The 19,950-nt window shown below is 39.4% G+C and overlaps 1 protein-coding gene across 1 annotated transcript in view; it reads right to left on the bottom strand.

The window, feature by feature from the left end:
- Positions 1 to 2,769: 2,769 nt before the first annotated feature.
- ptpn20 (protein tyrosine phosphatase non-receptor type 20) overlaps positions 2,770 to 19,950 on the bottom strand; it is a 40,147-nt gene continuing 22,966 nt past the window's right edge. The window contains exons 33-47 of the mRNA XM_088421063.1: positions 18,602 to 18,812; positions 18,465 to 18,502; positions 18,169 to 18,255; positions 17,414 to 17,475; positions 15,471 to 15,632; positions 15,129 to 15,378; positions 14,947 to 15,053; positions 14,263 to 14,345; positions 11,460 to 11,596; positions 10,262 to 10,410; positions 10,083 to 10,173; positions 8,080 to 8,414; positions 6,744 to 6,959; positions 5,509 to 5,571; positions 2,770 to 5,427 (exon numbers count right to left, since the gene is read on the bottom strand). Of these exons, the coding sequence (XP_088277189.1) occupies positions 5,317 to 5,427; positions 5,509 to 5,571; positions 6,744 to 6,959; positions 8,080 to 8,414; positions 10,083 to 10,173; positions 10,262 to 10,410; positions 11,460 to 11,596; positions 14,263 to 14,345; positions 14,947 to 15,053; positions 15,129 to 15,378; positions 15,471 to 15,632; positions 17,414 to 17,475; positions 18,169 to 18,255; positions 18,465 to 18,502; positions 18,602 to 18,812 (2,102 nt within the window). The 3' untranslated portion in view covers positions 2,770 to 5,316. The remainder of the gene's footprint in view (positions 5,428 to 5,508; positions 5,572 to 6,743; positions 6,960 to 8,079; positions 8,415 to 10,082; positions 10,174 to 10,261; positions 10,411 to 11,459; positions 11,597 to 14,262; positions 14,346 to 14,946; positions 15,054 to 15,128; positions 15,379 to 15,470; positions 15,633 to 17,413; positions 17,476 to 18,168; positions 18,256 to 18,464; positions 18,503 to 18,601; positions 18,813 to 19,950) is intronic.

Raw genomic sequence — 19,950 nt, 5'->3', positions numbered from 1 at the left:
AACCAAAAACGCTAAACTCAACTTACTAGGGCTACAGGAGGCAGCACGGGATGGATGGACACAAGGGAACACGAGGCAAGGCAGCGGGGGAAGACGTACGGCAAGGACCAGGCAGCGGAGAAAACAAACAATGACCCGACAAGAAGCAAATGCAAATTGGGAACTTACATAGACTACACACTTAACGAGAAGACACGACACAGCTGGGGGAGAGACAAACGGCAGGGGAAGCTGACTGGATGAGAGGAGGGCAGGTAAACAGGCAGGTGGACAAGATCAAACTAATGAGGCAGGCAGACGCGGGGAAGCAACTATAGAAACTAAATGGCTAAACAAACAACCCAAAATCTCTACAACAAAAACCCATAGCCGAACATAACCCAGGCAGAACGTGACACTCCTCTTGAAAATAGAGGAGAAATGCATCGGGGATGTAGCTGCGGGGTGGGGGCGTAAACTTTTTATATTCCCCGTATAAAGTATAGTCAGACCCCAAACGCTCCAATTGCCATAATGTGTTTGGTTTAACCTTCTATTGCGGTTGCCAAAAAACCTTCACGGGTGCAAAAGTTTAGGGATTATATCCCAAAGCTTTAATTGGAGAAGACATGGAAGAACACTATAGGATTTCCAAATAAAGTCACACACATGTTGATGATTTCTTGTTTGCATCGGTTACTGCCATTTATGTGGTCCGTAACCATTACGCCTCTCAATGTGGTGGTAAAAGTTGACAGGGGAGGAAGTGTGTGCTAGACATACAGTGTTACACTGTGTGCCCAACAGGGAGCTCCATGATTTACATGTGAGCTCATTTTGACACCTTCCTCCTGGCTGCCTTTAAATCACAGCCCCTCTCACTGAAACTTCCTATAAACATCCTCTATAATGTCAAATTTCCCTCTGCTATTTCTACTGTAAATCACTTAGAACGGGGGTGTCCAAACTTGGTCAAGGGTCTGGTCTATTCTGCATGTTTTTGATGTTCCTGTCTTCCTACACACCTGATTTAGACCATCAGCTGATTAGCAAGCTCAGCAAAAGCCTGATAACGATCTCGATCATTTGAATCAGGTGTGTTGGAGGATGGGAATATCGAAAACATGCAAGAGAGCGGGGACCAGGTTTGGAGACTTGTTTGTCCAATTACCCATATTGTGAGAGGAATATAATGGCACACTGATGGTCATACATCAGTAATTATGTTTGATAGATTGTTGTAGTAGGCCACATTGTGAAACATCGCTTGCCAAATAGCCATTTCCACGTTTGCATCTAACCAGTAGACTATATGAAAAGTTAATAGTGAGCCCACACCGCATAATTTTATTTACTGATGTCGGTGTTGTTGATTAGTATTTTAAATAGTGTTCTCTGCTTTAGTGGAATTGTATATCATTTCTTTATAAACCATTTATACTGTAATGTCACTGTTTAACCAATCTGTCTGTCTTGAGAAGCGCTCTGATTTTCAAATGTTGAATATTTATGTTATATTTCTATATCTGGACTTATCTTTTGACTTAGGAAGCATGTATCTATTTTATGTCATTGTTCAGAAGCAAAATATTACACTCAGTTATTATGTCGTAATGCATTTATAACATCATAATGAAAACGTGATTCAATAGTGCTTTTAAAGAAATGGTACCTATTAGGATTGCAGTCTGTGACTCTCCAATGACTGAAATTGCATTTACTGACTTCAATGCCACTATTGAAGCTGTGACCTCAATCAAGCAGTTTATAACAGTCTATTAATGATTTATAGGCTATCCCATGTGATAGTATCATTGTGACTTCTTACAATGCAAAAAGTCGATTTTAAGGAAGTAAACAAAAAAGCTTATAAAAGAAATATGTTATTGTTTTTGACTATTCTCTTTATATTACTATATTCTCCTAAGATTTCTTTGCTGGTTTCCTAAGCATTCCTCGCTTATTCTGCACTCTCACACCAGTCCTGCCCGAGCAGATAAATATGGCTTGAAGAAAATTCATGACTACAGGAGCATTTTGTACCTCCAATTTTCAAATTATAGAAAATATAACTTATATTATACAGTATATTTGGACAATTGGCTTTAATCGAGGCTCCAATGAGGAAAAAAAATATTTTCGGGGCTACTTTTTGAAACATTTTTTGATTTTTACTTGGCTTTTTACGTTTTACTTTGATTTGAATACAATTATATCCATCTTAATGAAATTTAAAGTGGGTTTTTAAAATGAATAACTGTCTGAATATTACACGTTGTCCCTTTAGAGCAGGTTTTGTAGACCAGAAAAACAGTCTGATTCAACTGGCAGATGTTTTTTTGCTCTAAAGAAGAAGTTTTGCCAATATTTATTTGTTTTTTTTTTCTTATTTTTGGTCTTGCTCTTTTTGCAGCGTACACATTTGAGCACACGGGCTCAAAATATCAGCCTGGCTCATGTGACTGAGGACAAACGATAGCTCGTCGGTTATACACGCAGGCAGAAAATGAGGGAGTCAATCCCCCCACTTCTCTCTCAGTGTCAGGTTCATGTGTGTGCGGAGCGTGCAGTGTATTTCCATGCTGTCACAAAGCCCTCTGTGAGAGTGGCTTATTTACCCAGCAGTAAAAGCCGAGAGGGAGTATAGGCAGCAGTAAAAGTGGAGAGGTGCTCAGCGGAATTAGATTTAGGGGCTCCTCCTCCCTTGTGCTCTGTGTGTGTGCGGCTGTGGACTCACTCTAGCTGAATTACACTGTGCTGAGGTGTCAAGGGCTGCTACAAACACACAAACCCATTTTAGAATAGTCTTTAATAAGAGAGGTGTTTCCAGTCAGGGGTTACATAGCGGCTTGTGCCGAATAAATATGCAGCGGTGCAATCAAGGATTATTACATTTCATGATGCTATTGCTCTTCTTCACAGTACACAATGCATTTCTTCAAAGACGGAACCACAAATGTGCTTTCTTGCGCCATGGTTCTCAAATGAAGAGAATACGTTAAGCAGCGTCGAGGGAAAAGCATTCACATTACTGAGAGTGATGGTCCCGTGGAGCGAACCCCTAACCACCCCCCCACCCCTCAGAGAGTATTGCTTTGCTTCGTTACATTCCACATCGTGTTCAAGTCAACTCCTTTGAGAGTGTGCATGCACTAAGAGCTGGTGTGAGTGTGCGTGTGTGCTTGAATGTGTAGCCTCTTTTTCACAGAGATCCTATAAAATTGCCTGAACAGAACACCCAGCATTGACCCCAATTTTACACAGAACCAAGCAAAAGTGGGATGGTACCGCATTTGTGTGTGCTTTCACATTATGATGCCCATTCCATGTAAATGTTGTACAGACATAAGTTAGAGTAAAAAAAAAAAGTGGGGTTATCCAAGGGGATTCTCGAAAAAAAATGAACATTTTTGTAAAGGGTCTTCAATCCTGGTCCTCGAGGGCCGGTGTTTTTGATGTTTTGGATGTCTCCCTCTTGCAACACACCCGATTTGATTAAATTGCTAGGATCGCTCTCTGTCAACGGGCAGTAGGCGGGGGACACCCTGAGCTGGTTGCCAGCCAATTGCAGGGCAAACATGGACAAAAAAAAGAAAAACAACAACATTCACAATCACACCTAAGGGCAATTTGGAGTTTCCAATACACCTACCATGCATGTTTTTGGAATGTAGGAGGAGATCAGAGTGCCTGTGGTTGATTTCGTGCTATATATGTGAGAAGAATTCGGTACAATCCACAATCTGAAGAAGACTCACACAAGCATGGGGAGAACATGCAAACTCCTCTGACTTGGACTTGCGACTTCTGAACTGTGGGGCTAATCCGTCTGCCACCGTGCCGCTCACAAACAGTACATTGAAATTTTAAAAATATTGCTCATCAAAAGGGTGGTATTTTATACTGTAACTCAAAGTAAAAAATATGACAAATTTTCATTCATTTTATAAATTAAAAAAATGTGTCAGTGTACTTTTGTACTTTTTAAATGGTAGATTAACTTTTTCTTCTAAACATTTAATGTGAACAACATTTTTATTGGGATAGGCAGCAGACAAAAAAAAAAAAAAGACTGGACAATCCTGGTTTAAATGGAAGTGCAAAATGGGAAACTGCTCTGACTTGTTCAGAACACTGAAAACTGACTGCTTGACTTTGTCCTTCCTACATTGTGTTGGCGCGATTTCTACACAACTGATTTTTCAATTTTGGGCAAATTACATATTTGTTGGTCGTAAAAAGGAATACAATCTCTTAAGGCAGAAAATTGATGGGTCAAAACTGTTCCCCCATTCTGTGTCAATGCCGTTTACACCGAACAACAACATGGAAAAAGGCTGTGAAACACCAGCATTTACAGGCATGTGTGCGTGTGTGTGCGTGTGTGTGTGTGTGTGGTATGCACGTGTTATAGCAGCTACAAGCATTCAAAAGTTGAGGTACAAACCAGCAGCTATGTATTTTGTTGCACTCTATGTCGTGTAAACCTCTCATTCATTCAGTTATGCATTATGGCTGACTTTGTATCAAAACAGCCAATGAATACAGAGGCTGTTATCACAAATTCAACCAAAAAGCCCAAATATCACATTTGTGACAATGGGCATTTAAGCCTTTAGCAAAAAGAGTGAATTGAAAATGTATAAATGTATTCAAATGCATTATGTTGCTATTTGCCAGGGGTTTAAAGTACAATTTGGTGGTTTTCATACAAAATAGTGTGGCATCTTCACACTGTGATTTGCGTTAACTTAAGATACTATGTCGAGTGTCTTGCCTGTGGTTTGGAGCAAGCAAATATCCACATTAAACAAGAAAAACAATGCACATTCAGTCAAAAGTCTCGCAAGTGCGCTCAAACAGTGTCGTCGCTCTCTCGACCCGATCGCTTGTGACTATAGCAGCTCAGGGTCGATTCCAAGGCACTTGATTCTTTTCATTGCTTTAGGTGATTTGCAGAAATAAGAGTGTTGCCCTTTTTCTCCCTCTCTATCCAGGGTACAAATGCACTTAATGAAATAAAACTCACATTCATCAAGGTATCAGATAATATACTTTGGTAAGTTGATCTTATGTGACCACGACGGCGTTCCTAACAGACAGAATACACTCGGACTATAACGATGGCCGTTTGCACATGAAACGCCACAGAGAAAATGAACGCGACCATAGAGGCATAAGGTGAATCTCTAAGCCTGAAATACGCAAGGATTCCCTTAAGAGTTAAACAAAATGTATTTTCTTTCTTCATACAACACGACGGCAGACGGTAAGAAAACAGACAAGAGTTGAAGACGAAGGTGTTGCCAGTGCTTGTGGTTGCACAAACGCAAACATTCAAACTATTTTGTGGTCTTGGGGACTTTCCGGTTGCCACTGGGTGCCATGGAGCTGTAAAATGCCCTGTAAAACCTCCAACCAGACTTTGTAGCAGTAGAGGTACTGTTCCTGAAACCAAGACATGGGAAAAAGGTCGGGCACTTGGAGGCGGCCTTGATTCAAAGTCTCAACCCTTTCGATGGCACTGACCTTAGTCTGAATCATCCCGTGCCGCTGAAGTCTCATTTCCGTTACGATGTTGCTCACGTTAATCTGGGGATGAGAAAGCAGATGGCTCATACACAGGCTCGACCGTGCCTATTGTTTATTACCGCCACCAAGTAACTTTTACAGCCGCGTCGATTTTCACCGGTCATTAGCCGCATATTCTGATTACAATGAACACGAATGACCAAGTGGAATGAAAACGCTCCATATAAACGCCTCAATCCAAATGAATTTAAATCAGAATGGAACTTCATTCAGAATCACAGTGGTGGAATATTCCTTTTTCCAGTCCAAACGAGCGTCATGTAAACAGTTCAATCGGAATGGCCAGGCCTCGCTTTGGTAGAAATGTTTCACGATTGACACAATTGTTTACAGACATTAGAATAGCAGCGTCTTACCAGGGCCCCTTTTGCGACGGGAGAGCTACTTCTAAAATACTTATAACTTGTTTTTATCAAGGTGTTGCAGCTACTGTGCCAAAGAGAGGAATGAACTCATCTTGACAAATCATCTGTACAATCTTATCAAGTCACATTGTAGATCTAATTATAGGAGCAAGCATGTCAACCGCAGACTGGAAAAGATCAGATCACATGTAAACAGGTGACCCATTCAGATCCATTCAGTATTATTTTAATTGGAATGACAAAAAAGTATACATTCAAACCTATCATTGCTATTGTTCATACCATTTGTATTTGTTTGCTTTGCCTTGCAAGCACAAAACTGGGATACTGAATTCAACTCACTTTACAACAAAAAGCAGTTTGACGGATCGAATTGGTGAGTTTTTTCAAAAAAGAGACTTTGACCTCATTGTTGCCACTCTCACTTGTACTAGACAAAGAATGTTGTTGTGTTCTTAAAATAACCACGTAGCTGTAAGTTCACTTGGCGTAATGCAAAAAAAACAAAACAATTCAAAACATTATAGGCAGGCTAAATGTTATGATCACAAGGATATTCAATTCCAAATGGGCAGCAACACATGTACAGATAATGTAATACTCACAGGCATAGATTCCTTATCCCCTGTAAAATACGACTAATGCAGTTTACGAACATATTTCATGTAGTATAAAGCCTTCTCGCAGGCTGCGGATTTCCCATGCCAGCTTTATTTAAGCCATTAGTGATTTAGTCATCGGTGATTAATGAGGTTGAGAATAAAAAGTGAAAAAGACCATGCAGCTAATAAAGTGACGGGCACTTACGGGCAAATCCTTCTCGATGAGGCTGAGGATAACATCGGTACAGATGAGAACACCCGATCGTCCGATGCCTGCGCTGCAGTGGACCGTGATGGGCCCCTGATGGTGCACTGAGCGCAAGCAGCGGATGAAACGAACCAGTTGCTCGGAGTAGTGCGGAACACCGTGATCGGGCCAGTGAGTGAACTTCAGGTGGTGGACAGTGTGGGTCTCGGATGTCTGGAATATTTCAATCCAAATAAGGGTTTGTTAGTCATGTAGAATATTGGATTAAAATATGGTGGTACCTTGCGGTCTGATCATCTCGAAAGCTAGTGAAATTTTGAGGTCAAAAAGTCTTCATCAAACTATGCAGCATAAAAAGATTATTTCAAAGTATCAAACACTCACAGCAGTTGCCATCAAATCCACTGTACCGTAAATGTCATGCACGGTCGTCAGAAGTTATTTACATACATCTTTGTCCATCCTTTACTTTGCCCATTAGGCTGCAATTCATATAGGTTTGTGTACATTCGTGATGGTTTTAAGGTTTTTTCTTTTTTTTAAATCCGTGCTTGGAGTGTAATATTAGCATGTTGGAGGGCTGGGCGTTATGGCCAAGCAGTCATTCTGGACCAGTGTGATTTTAAGTAATGAACCCAACAAAAAGTATATTAAAAAGTTTGATTTTTGTTAAAAATAAATAAATCCTGTGCAAAATCTTGATTTCATAATTTAGCTAATTGTTAAATTGGTGGTTAGTACAATGACAGATTAATCAAAATAATTAGTTACTAAGTAAGTACTAAGTAAGTTATTAAGTAAGTTACTAAGTAAGTTACTAAGTAACCTAGCCTAGCCTAGCGTGTTGCTAAGAACATGTCTATGTTCATTTGCAAACACGATTCTGTATTGTGGAGTGACTGTTTTACCTGTTTTCAGAAGTAAATAACAGGAATTTCCTTAAAGGGATATTAAATTTACTTTGAAAATTTCAACATTAAAAAGTTCTGATTTTTACTACAATTAATTTGATTGCTAAATTATTTGTCATGTAAAATTCATACTCTTAAATCATTTTTCCACTTGCTATCAACTGGAAATATCTCATGTCCTCAAATCTCAGGTAACAAGCATTGACGGCTCAGCTTATGAATGTTACCAATGAAAACCCCGAAATCGTGCGAGCTTTAAATGTTTTTGTCTCTTCATTTGAAATTGTATGCATGAAAAGTAATGGTATTGGTTACTTTGGATCTGTGAATAAAATTAGTTCTTATTTTGGTAAAATCCTTGAGGATGACCAAAGAGAACCTGGAAGTACCACTGTATGTATTTTGAGATGAGTGCCTCTCACCTCTGTTTCCACCATGCGGATGACCTTAATGTGGAAATATTCCAAGCACTGCTGGTTCATCAGGTGGACGTGGTACTTCCCCGTATCCAAGGGCTCGTTGGGCTTCTCGGGCCAGTACTTGTGACACTTCACTCTTCCTCGTTCAACTTCTTGGGTCATCATGGCAATCACGTCCGATTTGTTTTCCCAGATCATTTGCCAGAAGGCAGCCACCGTAGAGGGTAGCGGTCCTTGGCAGGAAATGTAGGAGAGCGCCTCATCTCCCGCTTGCATGCGGATGTGGCTAGCGTTGATGTAGTCGTGCCTCTCCCCAAGAGTGACGCGCGTTTTGTCATCTGCGGATGGAAAAAAGGCCACGCAGCCGGGGTGTGTACAGTATTTACAATTACTTGCATGCATCACCATGTGTTTCTGAATTTAAACAAAAAAACAACATCACTGCTACAACGGATCCTGGATAGTTTCCTCAATTCTATCAGCTCGTTTTGCCAAACCTGTGTAATGACTAAATAAAACTGAGCAAACAGCATTGAGGTTCGTGACAAGGTATGTTTGTCGGCGATGGGAAGACTAATACAGTCAAAGTGTTTAGCGAGAAAATCCCCCACTTACTTGGAATGTACTGCAAAGTGGCTGCTTAACTATTACGAATGGATTAGATCAGTAAATAACCTGCTGTATGCGCAAACAAGCATAGGAGGGTTCAAATGGTGAGGGGTAGCCCTATTCCACTGAGGCCCACTATCTTTGTCAGCATGCTCGTTTATCTTTGACCCCCTCATCCATCCCGAAAAACAAGCCTCTGGAGATTATAAAGTAAATGTACTGCGTGTTTGTCTCTGTATGGATGAGCAGGTATGATTTGCTTACACTTTATACCTAACAAAATCCCATGCAAAACGCCAACATGTAATTCTCTCATCATTGTTTATTTTTCTGTGCCTTTGACATTTATTGCTTAAAAAAAACTCGACACAAACATCAGGGGCTCCTTTTTCACAAAGCCGTGCCTCATCTTATAATTTAGTGGCACACACACACACACACACACACACACACACACACACACACACACACACACACACACACACACGCACACACACACACCTACACGCGCACACACACGCACGCACATGCACTGTTTTACGAAGCACTGGTTTGATGGGAGTGTTTGATATACAGCACAGGTATTCTGTGTTTATCACAGGAAATACAGTGATGTAAAACAAACAAAAAAACCTGTGATATACTGTGGAGAATTTAAGTGCAAAAGAGAAAACAGTTCAGTAACATAACGTGATCACAAGAGAAGTATATCTCCAATTCTGTGAGACACCTGATGGACAATAAAAATGATCTTGTTATAGATTAACTAAACAAAAATGGCCATGATCATCTTTGTAACCATTTTATGATTTCCTAAACCTCTTGAATTGGATCTATGGACTTTCACATATATAGCGGTTTTGTACCTTTTTGCTCAAGGACGCTTTGACATGGTCACGGCGGTCGGGGGATCGAACCCACAGTCTCTCGGCTGGTAGGCGACCACTCTGTCACCGAGTCATATGCCGCCCCATAGTCCAAATACCGCAAGTCCAAAGTCCATTTGTATTGGATCTCATTGTGAGGGTTTACCTCATGATAATGTGTTAAATATCAACTTTTATGTTTTTCCTTTCACGTTCTAAGAACATCAAAGTATTATGTATCTTATTATTTCCCACCTTATCTCAATTGTGTATCGTATTACTTCCTGTTTTATCTCACAATGACTTTCTAAACCGTGAAGCACTTACCGAAAGGGTGTGACAGCACATAAAGTCTGCTGCCTGTCTGCCCTTGGAGCTACTCCATTTTTAAAAGACATTGACCTACATCTCTTATAGTAATTACAAAATGTTTTGCTCATGTTCTTGGATGACATCTAAGAGAAGTGTCCCAGAATTATAATTAGACCGTGATGGCAAAAACTAATTCATGTTGAACGGCAAATGACTCACAGGGTAAGATGTCTCTGTAACGGTTCTTGTCTCTGTGCTCTAGGGCTTTTCCCACCACGCAGTCATCAGAAGGCTTCAGGTGCTCCAAAGCCTGAAGTCACATTAGTGTGTAAACAATGTCAACATGCATAAAATATCCCATTAAGCAACATGTGTGGACAATGTTCAGTGAAACCCACCATGAATTCTTTGACCAATTCCTGCTGGTTTAATTGGTGCTGCAGAATCTGGATGATGGCTTTGACCCGGGAGCCGGAATACTGGCTGCTTCGAGATGGGCTAATGAGAGCTAAACTGGACAATTCCTTCTCTGATACTATGGGTGGGCCTGGGCAGTAGATAGATACATAGATAGAACATAGAACATAGAAAGCACGCCTCGTTACTAGTCAGCAGGCCAGTAGCACCATCACACTGCCAAACATGGTGAGACTTCAAATGAAATGTTACCATTCCAAATTATGAATGGATACGAGGGCTTTTTGTGAAGTTGTTACTGGAAGCATTTTGAGACAATGATTAACTTTATACCACCAACAGTCATGAGTCATGACTTCAGTCAGTGCAATGTTGTTCAGAAATCACATTCAATCGTTAATTCAGGGCGCAAAAAAAACAACAACTTAATTACGCTAGCATCTCATTGTATGGTGCTGTTTACCCGTGTTTAGAGCAGCCTCATCGGCTGGCAACAGCGGTCCGATTGCCTTCCAAAAGCAGTTTGAGAAACAAAACTGCCCCTGCATGCTTTAATGCAGGAATCCTGCGTTAAACATTCACATTCACATTCCCACATTCACCTTACAACCCTGCACAGTGCAGGAAAGCTGCTAAATACATAATATTTTGCATTTTCCTCATACGTATGTACTGTATACACTTTCTCCCACTCAATCTACTCCGTAATATGCTCAGAATGTAAGGCTATTCAATTAGTAGCGGTTCATTATTACTGCCCTTATGGCTCTATCTGTATGATTTTCTTTTATTGGCTACCTAATTATTTGCTTATATTATGGAATGTAGTCTGCTCGGGAAAGTGAACAGAATAAGAATTTCATTGTGTGGTATTACTATGGATACGAAAAGAAAACCCTTGAGCCTGACAGTTGCCGTTTGTACCGATCACTTTTGAACAAACAAAACAGGCTCTCTTCTGTATTTCTCATGTAATTTGTCTTGGCTAAAATGTTTGAGAAGCGAGTCATCTAAATTTTATATTCACCCCAAAAAAAGTTGATTATCAAAAAAAAAAAAGATACATGTTGGTTTAGGATCTCTCTCTCGCTCTGCCTTGCTCCCTCACCTGTTAATTTGAATGTTATGTTTTGGAAGTTGTGTGTGTATATACAGTACTATCAATGGAGGAATAGGCACCTATCTGTTGCAAGGTGGTTTGGTGAGCATTGGCCTCAAATACATTGTCTTCTTCCTCTTCGCTGCTCCAGCCATCGGATTCTGGTTTCCGGATGCCTTTGCACGAGCGATCCAACAGTTTGGTTACAGTATGTTTCCTGGGGGAGTCAGGGGGCAGGGGAGGAGACCACACCATTTTTATTCTTCTGTAGGTAGGACCAGTTGAGATCATGCAAGGCTGAGCCTCCTTTCCCTGCGACCTTTCCACCTAAAATACAGTATACAACACCATGCTAAAATATCTATTGTTTATCATCTTTTGCTCTTTGTGAAGGTTTGGCAGTTGAAGGTTTTTTTTCTGCATTTTACAAAGACACTGCTCAGTTTGACCTGACAAAGCCAGACAGGGATTAACTACTAATTCGTTTATTATTTCAGTGGTGTAGTCGGGAAGAAATGCATTGAATTGTACTGGGATGTATGCAACTCTGTACAGCACAGGTGTCAAGCTCGGGTCCCCGGAGGTCGTAGAGCTTTGTATTTTCCCGATTCCTCTCCCCAGAACAAAGGATTAAAATGATTAACTTGTCAAAAAGCTCTGCAAGGAGCCTGAAAATGATCCTAATCATTTAAACAAGGTGTGTTTGGAGGGAAGCATCAAAAACACGCAGGACACCAGCACTCGATGACTGGACTTTGACATCTATGCTATAAAGTATACCTATACATAATGGTTCTCAAATGCGGTATGGGTACCCCTGGGGTACTTGAAGGAACTGCAGGGATCCTCTTAAAACAAACAAACATGCACAAATCCTTTTGAAATGATTATTGAATTAATGCAATGTTTCAGGAATATATAAGTTCATGAAACACATTTTATGATCAAGCATGTTATTCAATTTTATTATTTTAGAAACCCAGATTCTCCCATTATTAGAATGGTTTGACGCAACATGTCACATGCCACCTCTCCTTACTGGTCAAACTAATGATTCGTTTTTGCGAACAGATCTCTACTATGATCCCAAAAGAGGACACTTTAAGTTGATTTTGTGTGTGTGTGTGTGTGTGTGTGTGTGTGTGTTTGTGTTAAAAAGTAGTTATTCATAATTATTTCTTTTTAAAACAGGTCTTACACTTTATTATTTTTGTGGACAAATATTTATTAATAATTAAGTTAATTATTTATTTTTGTAAATTAATTATTGTATGTAATCATTTTTCTGTGGACAACTATTTATAATATTTTTTTTAATTAAGTTGTTTCTTTTTGATAACAAATCTCTTCTATGATCCAAAAGAGGAGGCTTACCTTTTTTTTTTTTTTAACCGAGAAATGCTTTGCACTGATTAAAGGGTACTGTTTCACAAACGGAACATCACTGAAAAAAGATTGAGAATCACTGTTCTAGTCTAGTGCAGGAGGTCACCGACTCCAGTCCTCAAAGTCACCTATCCAGCATGTTTTCTTTGCAACCCTCCTCCGAGGCACCTGATTTATATGATGAGTTCAACAGCTACAGTACTGTATAGAGCAGGGGTCATCAATGTGGTGCCTACAGGCACCAGGTAGCCCCAGAGGATCATATGAGTAACCCGCAGGCCTGTTCAGCAAAAAGCTTCCAAGTAATAGAACATTGTGATTTTCTAGGAATTTGACAAACAATTCTACATAAATAACATATACATTATATTTTACACTCATTTACATATTTAATACAGCTGTTCCTTAATTATTAACATGATTGACGTCTTCACGTAAACTGGTAGCCCTTCGTATTACTCAAGAACAAAGAAGTAGCTCTCAATTTCGAAAAGGTTGGTGATCCTTGTTATAGAATGTGTTCTATTGTGCTTGTTAAAATTGCAGCTGACTTGACACCTGACTGATAGCCACAAACACCGGCAATCACACTTATGGACGTGTATTTAATATGGATGGAAGCGGGACTACCTGGCGAAAACTCACGCAATAAAAGGGAGAAATGCATCCCTTCAGATGAGGGACCAAGATTCAACCCAGGACCTCTTAAAAGTGAGGCAGGTGATACTGACTACTACTGTACCACGCTACACCTATTGTAGTTTTAATCTAGTTTCTACATATTTGTAGTGGTAGGAGGAGTATAAATAAGGATTCAGCTTTCCCGATTTATTCAAGCGTCCACCTGCCCCAAAGTGGCTGTTTTATTCATTGCACTCCAACGCCTCTCTGTGGTGAACAGAGCGACTACAGCATGAAAACCAAAAACATTTTGGAGTAAGAATTGTGAAGGAAAAATCAAGTTCAGACTCGATTGTTCATGCAAACAGATATAGATCTACTAAGCAATTTGTTGGGTGTGCTACCCCAGATTTTAAACAAAATTATAAATAAAATGTACTTTCTGTATAAACCAAATCAAACATAAGATTGTTTGGATAGATTTTCTTTTCTGTAAGTTAGTACTATGTTTATGTTTCACTAACACTTTTTTTTTTTTTGCAACTTCATCACTTTAAATTTCATTGCCTTGCTAACTGTTGAAATCCATCAGCGCTGCCTCAAACAAAAAACGTAGCTAGTTAAATTCCAGATGCCACTTTATGCCTGTTACCAACAGTTCACACAATCTGCCAGCCTAATTTTTAGATTGATCGTTAATGACCGTCTCTTATGATCTTAGTGGCCTATCTACAAAAATGAATTGGATTTGTCATTTTTCATTCTAATTTATGTTAATCACTACACGTTTACTGTTTTTGTTTGTCTGTTGCAGAATTCACGCCCGCTGAAGAAAAAAAAAAAGCAAATAGAATATGACGTTTTGGAATTTACTACCTGTCGGAAGCTCCATGCAACATTTCAGTGACATTTAGTGACGGGCAACAAGCTTGATGAGAAGGCGTGCTGTCACAGCTCTCCTAGTGCACAGACAAATGGCCAAAGTATGCACCCAATAGAATTATGCACATGTTTACTTACAGACAACAAACACACAAACAGTTAAATCCCTCAAGTTAAACCCCTCAAAAATCAAACACAATGTTTGACTTTAGCTTATAAGACTTCAGCTCAGGATCTCATGTTCAGTAAGTGCTCGGGTTCAGAGACCATAGTAACAGTGATTGTAGAAAAGTGTATTATTTTTCTGGTAATTGAACATATTCAAATTGTAATAAAAAAGTGCTTGCAATTTTACAAATACGATTAATTCAATATTAAATTTCAATCATTGTACTCTGCTTGCTGGCACACCTATTTATGTCCAGCAGATCGACAAAATGAGATGAGGTGTCTGTATTGCTCTACAGTAACCCCTTTAAAATCTTCAACGGTCATGTTTTTACAATGGTATGACAATTAATGATGTTAAAATATTACTTAACACATGGAAAAAATAAATTAGTTTTACGTTATTTCCTAAGGGAATTTTTAAAACAAGAGCAACCTGGAAGTCAAGCAAAATCACACAAGTGTTTCTTTTTGACTTTGGCACTTCCATTGTGTATTCATACGCATTACCTGATTAATTGGCGTTTCATCCATTACCACAGTGAGTTGTCTTGGAGGGGGTGGTGGCGATGTGACCAAAACACCCGATTCATTAAACACACACTCTGCAATGGGCTCTAGAACAGCATTCAAGACAACCACAACATGACAGTACATAGTGATTTCGGGTCATGGCTGCACAAAAATCCTACCAGGGGGGTGCTCCACTGGCTTATTCATCATGGCATCAGGTGAGGAAGAGGCATCAGATGTGGTAACTGGAGCTGGCTGTTCAGCTAGTACAGCCTCGGTGCCCTGGGCCATGTTGGGTGGCGTGGGTGATTCGGAGTAGGTTAGTGGCAGGATGTCCCTGCAGATGGTGAGCTGCACTGTGCCCTCAGCCTTACGCAGAATATCCACCACCTTACCGTGGCTTAGTCCCGACACTATCACACCGTTCACCTGGTTAAACACAGTCAGGATTGATGTTTTGACCAAAGGCTGACAGAAAAATATTCCAAAAATGTTGTATGGGCAATCAAATTTTTTAATACCTCTAAAAGAATGTCTCCCACTCTTAACCTGCCATCCTGCTCAGCTACTCCACCAGAACAGATTTCTTTCACCCTGAGCATGCTGCCATTGGTCCCACCAACCAGAGCAAAGCCAAGGCCGCCTACTTCTGGTTTAGTAAACTCTACTTGCATAATACAACTCTGAAGGACAAAAATGTAACAAAACAACAGATCAGTTGTTATTAGAATGCATCATAAACTAATCGTTTTAGTCATTCGTCAAAGTGTTGTCATGCTAATGCCCCTTTTCCTCTGCACAGTAGCAACTAGGCGACAATTAACCCCTGGGTGTCCGGGGGATTTTTTTTTTCATTTTGTGAGAAAATAATATGTTAACAGATATTCAATGCTGCAGATTTCGCAGACGGAAAATGCAGATGCAAAGTTATCCGTTGCAAGAAATAAAACATTTTCGGGCAGTAGAATTAAAACTTTCCTGCAACATTTAGGTCTTGGACCAAAGCCTTTTGTCAACTACAAGAACCACAATGCAAAGCAAGAACTTTCCAGTCAGGGGAAGCCACTCAATAAAGTCATTGAAAGGCTTGCAAGTGTAATAAGTTGTCCGCTAGCGCCTACTAATGGCTTAGGGGTCTCAACACAAATTGCACACTATTGCACCCTGTTGGCGAGTTGTAATTGAAAGTACAGTATTACTGTAATGCAAAAATCTGAGGAAATGCAAGATAAAAAGTCCGGTTTTCAGTATGTCCTCAATTGACGATATCAACCTCCCGTTTGCAAGCTCATTGGAAAAACAAGTGCACTTTGTAAAACCGTGTTGAAGACATATAGAGTCTGAAAATTTCAAGTGAAATTGAAATAGTAAATGAAATTAAAATTTCTTGGTGTTGTAATTAATGCAATTGTATGTATGTAAATGTAATTAATGCAAAACTAAGTTGGAAACGAACTATGAACTAATATCCACTCAAAACATTTGAACAGCACAAATAATGTATAGTTCAGCATATAATAACCAACTTTGCCATTGTATTCAGAGGTTTTTGGAAATTAGATATGGTCATTGTAAATTAAAGAAAGTAAAGAAGCACAAGTGATTAAAAAAAAAAAAACTAAGATAAGAACTAACAAGCAAAAGTGTGTCAGTAAAAGGTGTTAATTTATGGAATGGATATGAAAAATATTGAATAAAAAGTCAAATTTGAAGCAAAACACCCCAAAACGAAATATGGTTTTTATCTAGTAAATTTATGTTAATCTCAAAATCTTTTCAAATTTATTTCAAGCTTCCAAAAAATAGTTCTTGAAAAGTGGGATTGATCCTGACTGATTGATCCTGATTAATTTTGCAATTGATTAGTTAAAAAAATAATCACTTGACAGCACTACCAAAAACATTTTATTTTAATGTGACAAGAACATTATCATTTTCATATTCGCATTCACATTTTTATTTGGAAAATAAACAAACTCTTTTAATTTTAAATGAAATACCCATAATTTTCTAGTAGCAGATTCTTGGTCTACTTGCTGTTTCCACAGGCAAAACCAGATCAATACTGATGTCTGGCCAACCGGGGTTCAAATGTGTCAAGTCACTAATTTTAAGAATATGTGACTGGTATTGAGACAATAAACAGACATGTTAATGCAGCATCATACATTAAATTGTTAAATAATTGGTTTGTTCGTGTTTTCCATTTGGTCTGACACATTTTTTTCTTTGTTATGTTTTTATTTGTTTGTTTGGTTTTGTAGTTTTACCAGCAATACTGGACTAGCAAGCGGAAAACCAAACTACCTAAAGCAAGATGGTACTATGAAGTGGAAAAGTGGCATTAGTGTTCTCATATTACCTGATGCACTAAAACCACAAAATGATAGTAAGTTAGTTGAGTTAGTTAGTTAGTAAGTTAGTAAGTTAGTTTGTTAGTTACAAACAGAGGAGGAACACTTACATCCTGCTGTTCAGCCACAGACATACATCTGAAGCTGCCAAGAGTTCGACTAACAACCTCAACTGCAAGGAAAAAAAGAACAGCAGATTTGGTACAGTATGAATCAGCAGGAAATGTTGACAAAAGTACTTGCATACAAATACAGTATTGATTGGGCCCATTTGATCCAGGCTAATTAAAATCCAAAGTCCAGCACGTCACACAGCCTGAGAAATTCTTCATTGATTTGAACCAATTAAATTGCGGGGACGGCACCAAAAAGAAACAAAGCAATATATACCTATCTGCGCCTCAGTCAGTCTGAATTTGGGTGTTGATGGCCATGCACCTCTTCTATGACAGGCGAACAAGACAAGGTCTTTTCAAAATGACGCTGACAACTGTCCGCCTACCTGCTGCGCACACTGTGACCAAGCAACTCAATCGCCTGCATTATAGACCACCATAGACCAGGACTGTGTATATGAGCGTGCATTTGAGTGTATGTGTGCTGTGTGTGTTTTCAGAATGCTGACAGATAGAACTTTAGGAAAGATTAATAATTAGCAAGCCTCTGGCCTCCACTGGTGTATTGAACTGCACAGCTCTTGGTATCACACACAAACACATTCTCGTGCGCGCGCACCTATGCACACATACACACCTACACACACACACACACACACCTCACTCTGCCAACCAAGCTCACACAAAGCAAAAAGAATGTGCTGATGAGAAGATACGGTGGGATGATATAGATAAACAGAGCATCTCACCATCTTCCGGAGGTGATTCTTTGTCAGGAGAGACAGGCTCTTCAAAACGAGCAAAGAACTTCCTATCCTTTTTCCAGTCAAACAGACCTGCAAAAAGAAGTACCCAAAATAAGGATCAGCGACATAATGACCTCGTTCCATTTTGATGATGGTGGAACTTAAAATGATGATTTCGCTAAACAAAAATATATGTGGCGTTTTGGCATCTATGTTCCGAACAAACGCTCCCTCATGTTTGTCCTTAGGTTTGCTGAAGCAGATGAAATCATCTCATAAATCTTTCACGGGCTCCTCACCGTTCCATTTAGCCTTGGGCGTGACGGGCTGGTCATCTCTGGAACACAGGAAACACACCAAAAACGGAGCAAGTCAGTGAGGGTTTGGTATCCGGTTTTTGCTTTCTTTTCAATGTGGCTTGCAAGTAGGCACGAACCTCAGAATTTTGAGTTTAACTTTACGCGGGGCTATTTCACAAGCTTTTACAGCATCATCCAAGGTCATTCCCAGAGTGCACCTGCCGCAGATGTAGAGGATCTTGTCATTGGGTTGCACACTGCCTTCTTCGCTGGCCGGGGAACCTGGCACCACCTCCAGACAATAAATGCCTTGCCATTTGCTGCCAATGCCACCGGTCAGTTTAATGCCTGGAAGAAGCAGCAGTTGTAAGGTTGAGACGTAAATACAGTTTCCAAACCACTGTAATGGCTCCCTTAAGATCAAATCAATTGGTATCAGGTGCTTAATTTTCAAAAGGAAAAACGATGCGCTGATGACCCCAGGGAAAAGGTTTAGTTTTTGCCACGTGAAGAGTCATATCAATAAAATAAGGATTGGCATACTGTATTTTTTTTGAGGTTCTTTGATACACTTGATTATTGTTTTCAGTTTTAGACTATCCTGTAACCTGTATAAAAGCTGGATAAAGTAGTTACCAAACGTTGAAAATTGATTTATATTGCTTTTTTTCTTAGTCAGCGCTGTGAGGGGGGTGTGAAAGGTTTTCTCTTTCCTGGAGGGACTTTGCAAAATATAATTGAGAAGCACTGACTTATGTACGGTTCGTGAAACTGTGCATACTGTACTAGAAAGCACTGGTAAATAGACTGCTTTGAATATTTTATTGAAGCGAAAGTTAAAAAAAACAAAAAACAGGCAGAAATAGAATTAAGACTTTTTTTTTTTTTTACTGGAAATTATATGATTCCGATTCCAACTTTTTTTTTCTTCCAAGTTAGAGCTAGCCAGCATTGTCTCAAGCTTTAATGCCTAAACTTTGCTAATGATATTGGCTAATGATAAACATACACCTTAAACATACAATTTATTTATTCATATTAGGCAGACAATGATAGAACATCGGAAGCACAACATGTAAGACATTCCTGTAGTTAAGTAAAGCTGCAACCCTATTATGACAATTTAAGAAGTGTTCAGAAACTTTGGGAATAAAAGTTAAAAAAAATAAAAATAAAATAAAACTCAAACTAATCTGCGTCAGTAAATTACAGATGCCAGAAAAAAAGTTCAGTGAAAAAGTGGTTTTACATTGCTACTTCCCACCACTGTTAATGATTAAGCACTCTCTGAACGTGGGCTGAGCAGGTAGTGGAAACGGTACCTTGTGTTTCTTGGTTTTGACAATGGATAGTGAAGATGAGCGGCGACAGAAAATGGATGAATAAACAATGATACCAACTACAGCTATAGTAAGCTGAGACTGTGACATGCCGTTTATTAGGAGCACTGAGCAGAATAAGAAATTAACCCAAAACCCAATTGAAA

This window comes from Hippichthys cyanospilos, chromosome 8 (genome assembly GCF_059441005.1).
Source record: "Hippichthys cyanospilos isolate Australia breed blue-spotted pipefish chromosome 8, RoL_Hcya_1.0, whole genome shotgun sequence".
Lineage (NCBI taxonomy): Eukaryota > Metazoa > Chordata > Actinopteri > Syngnathiformes > Syngnathidae > Hippichthys > Hippichthys cyanospilos.
This window is presented reverse-complemented; position numbering and strand designations above follow the sequence as displayed.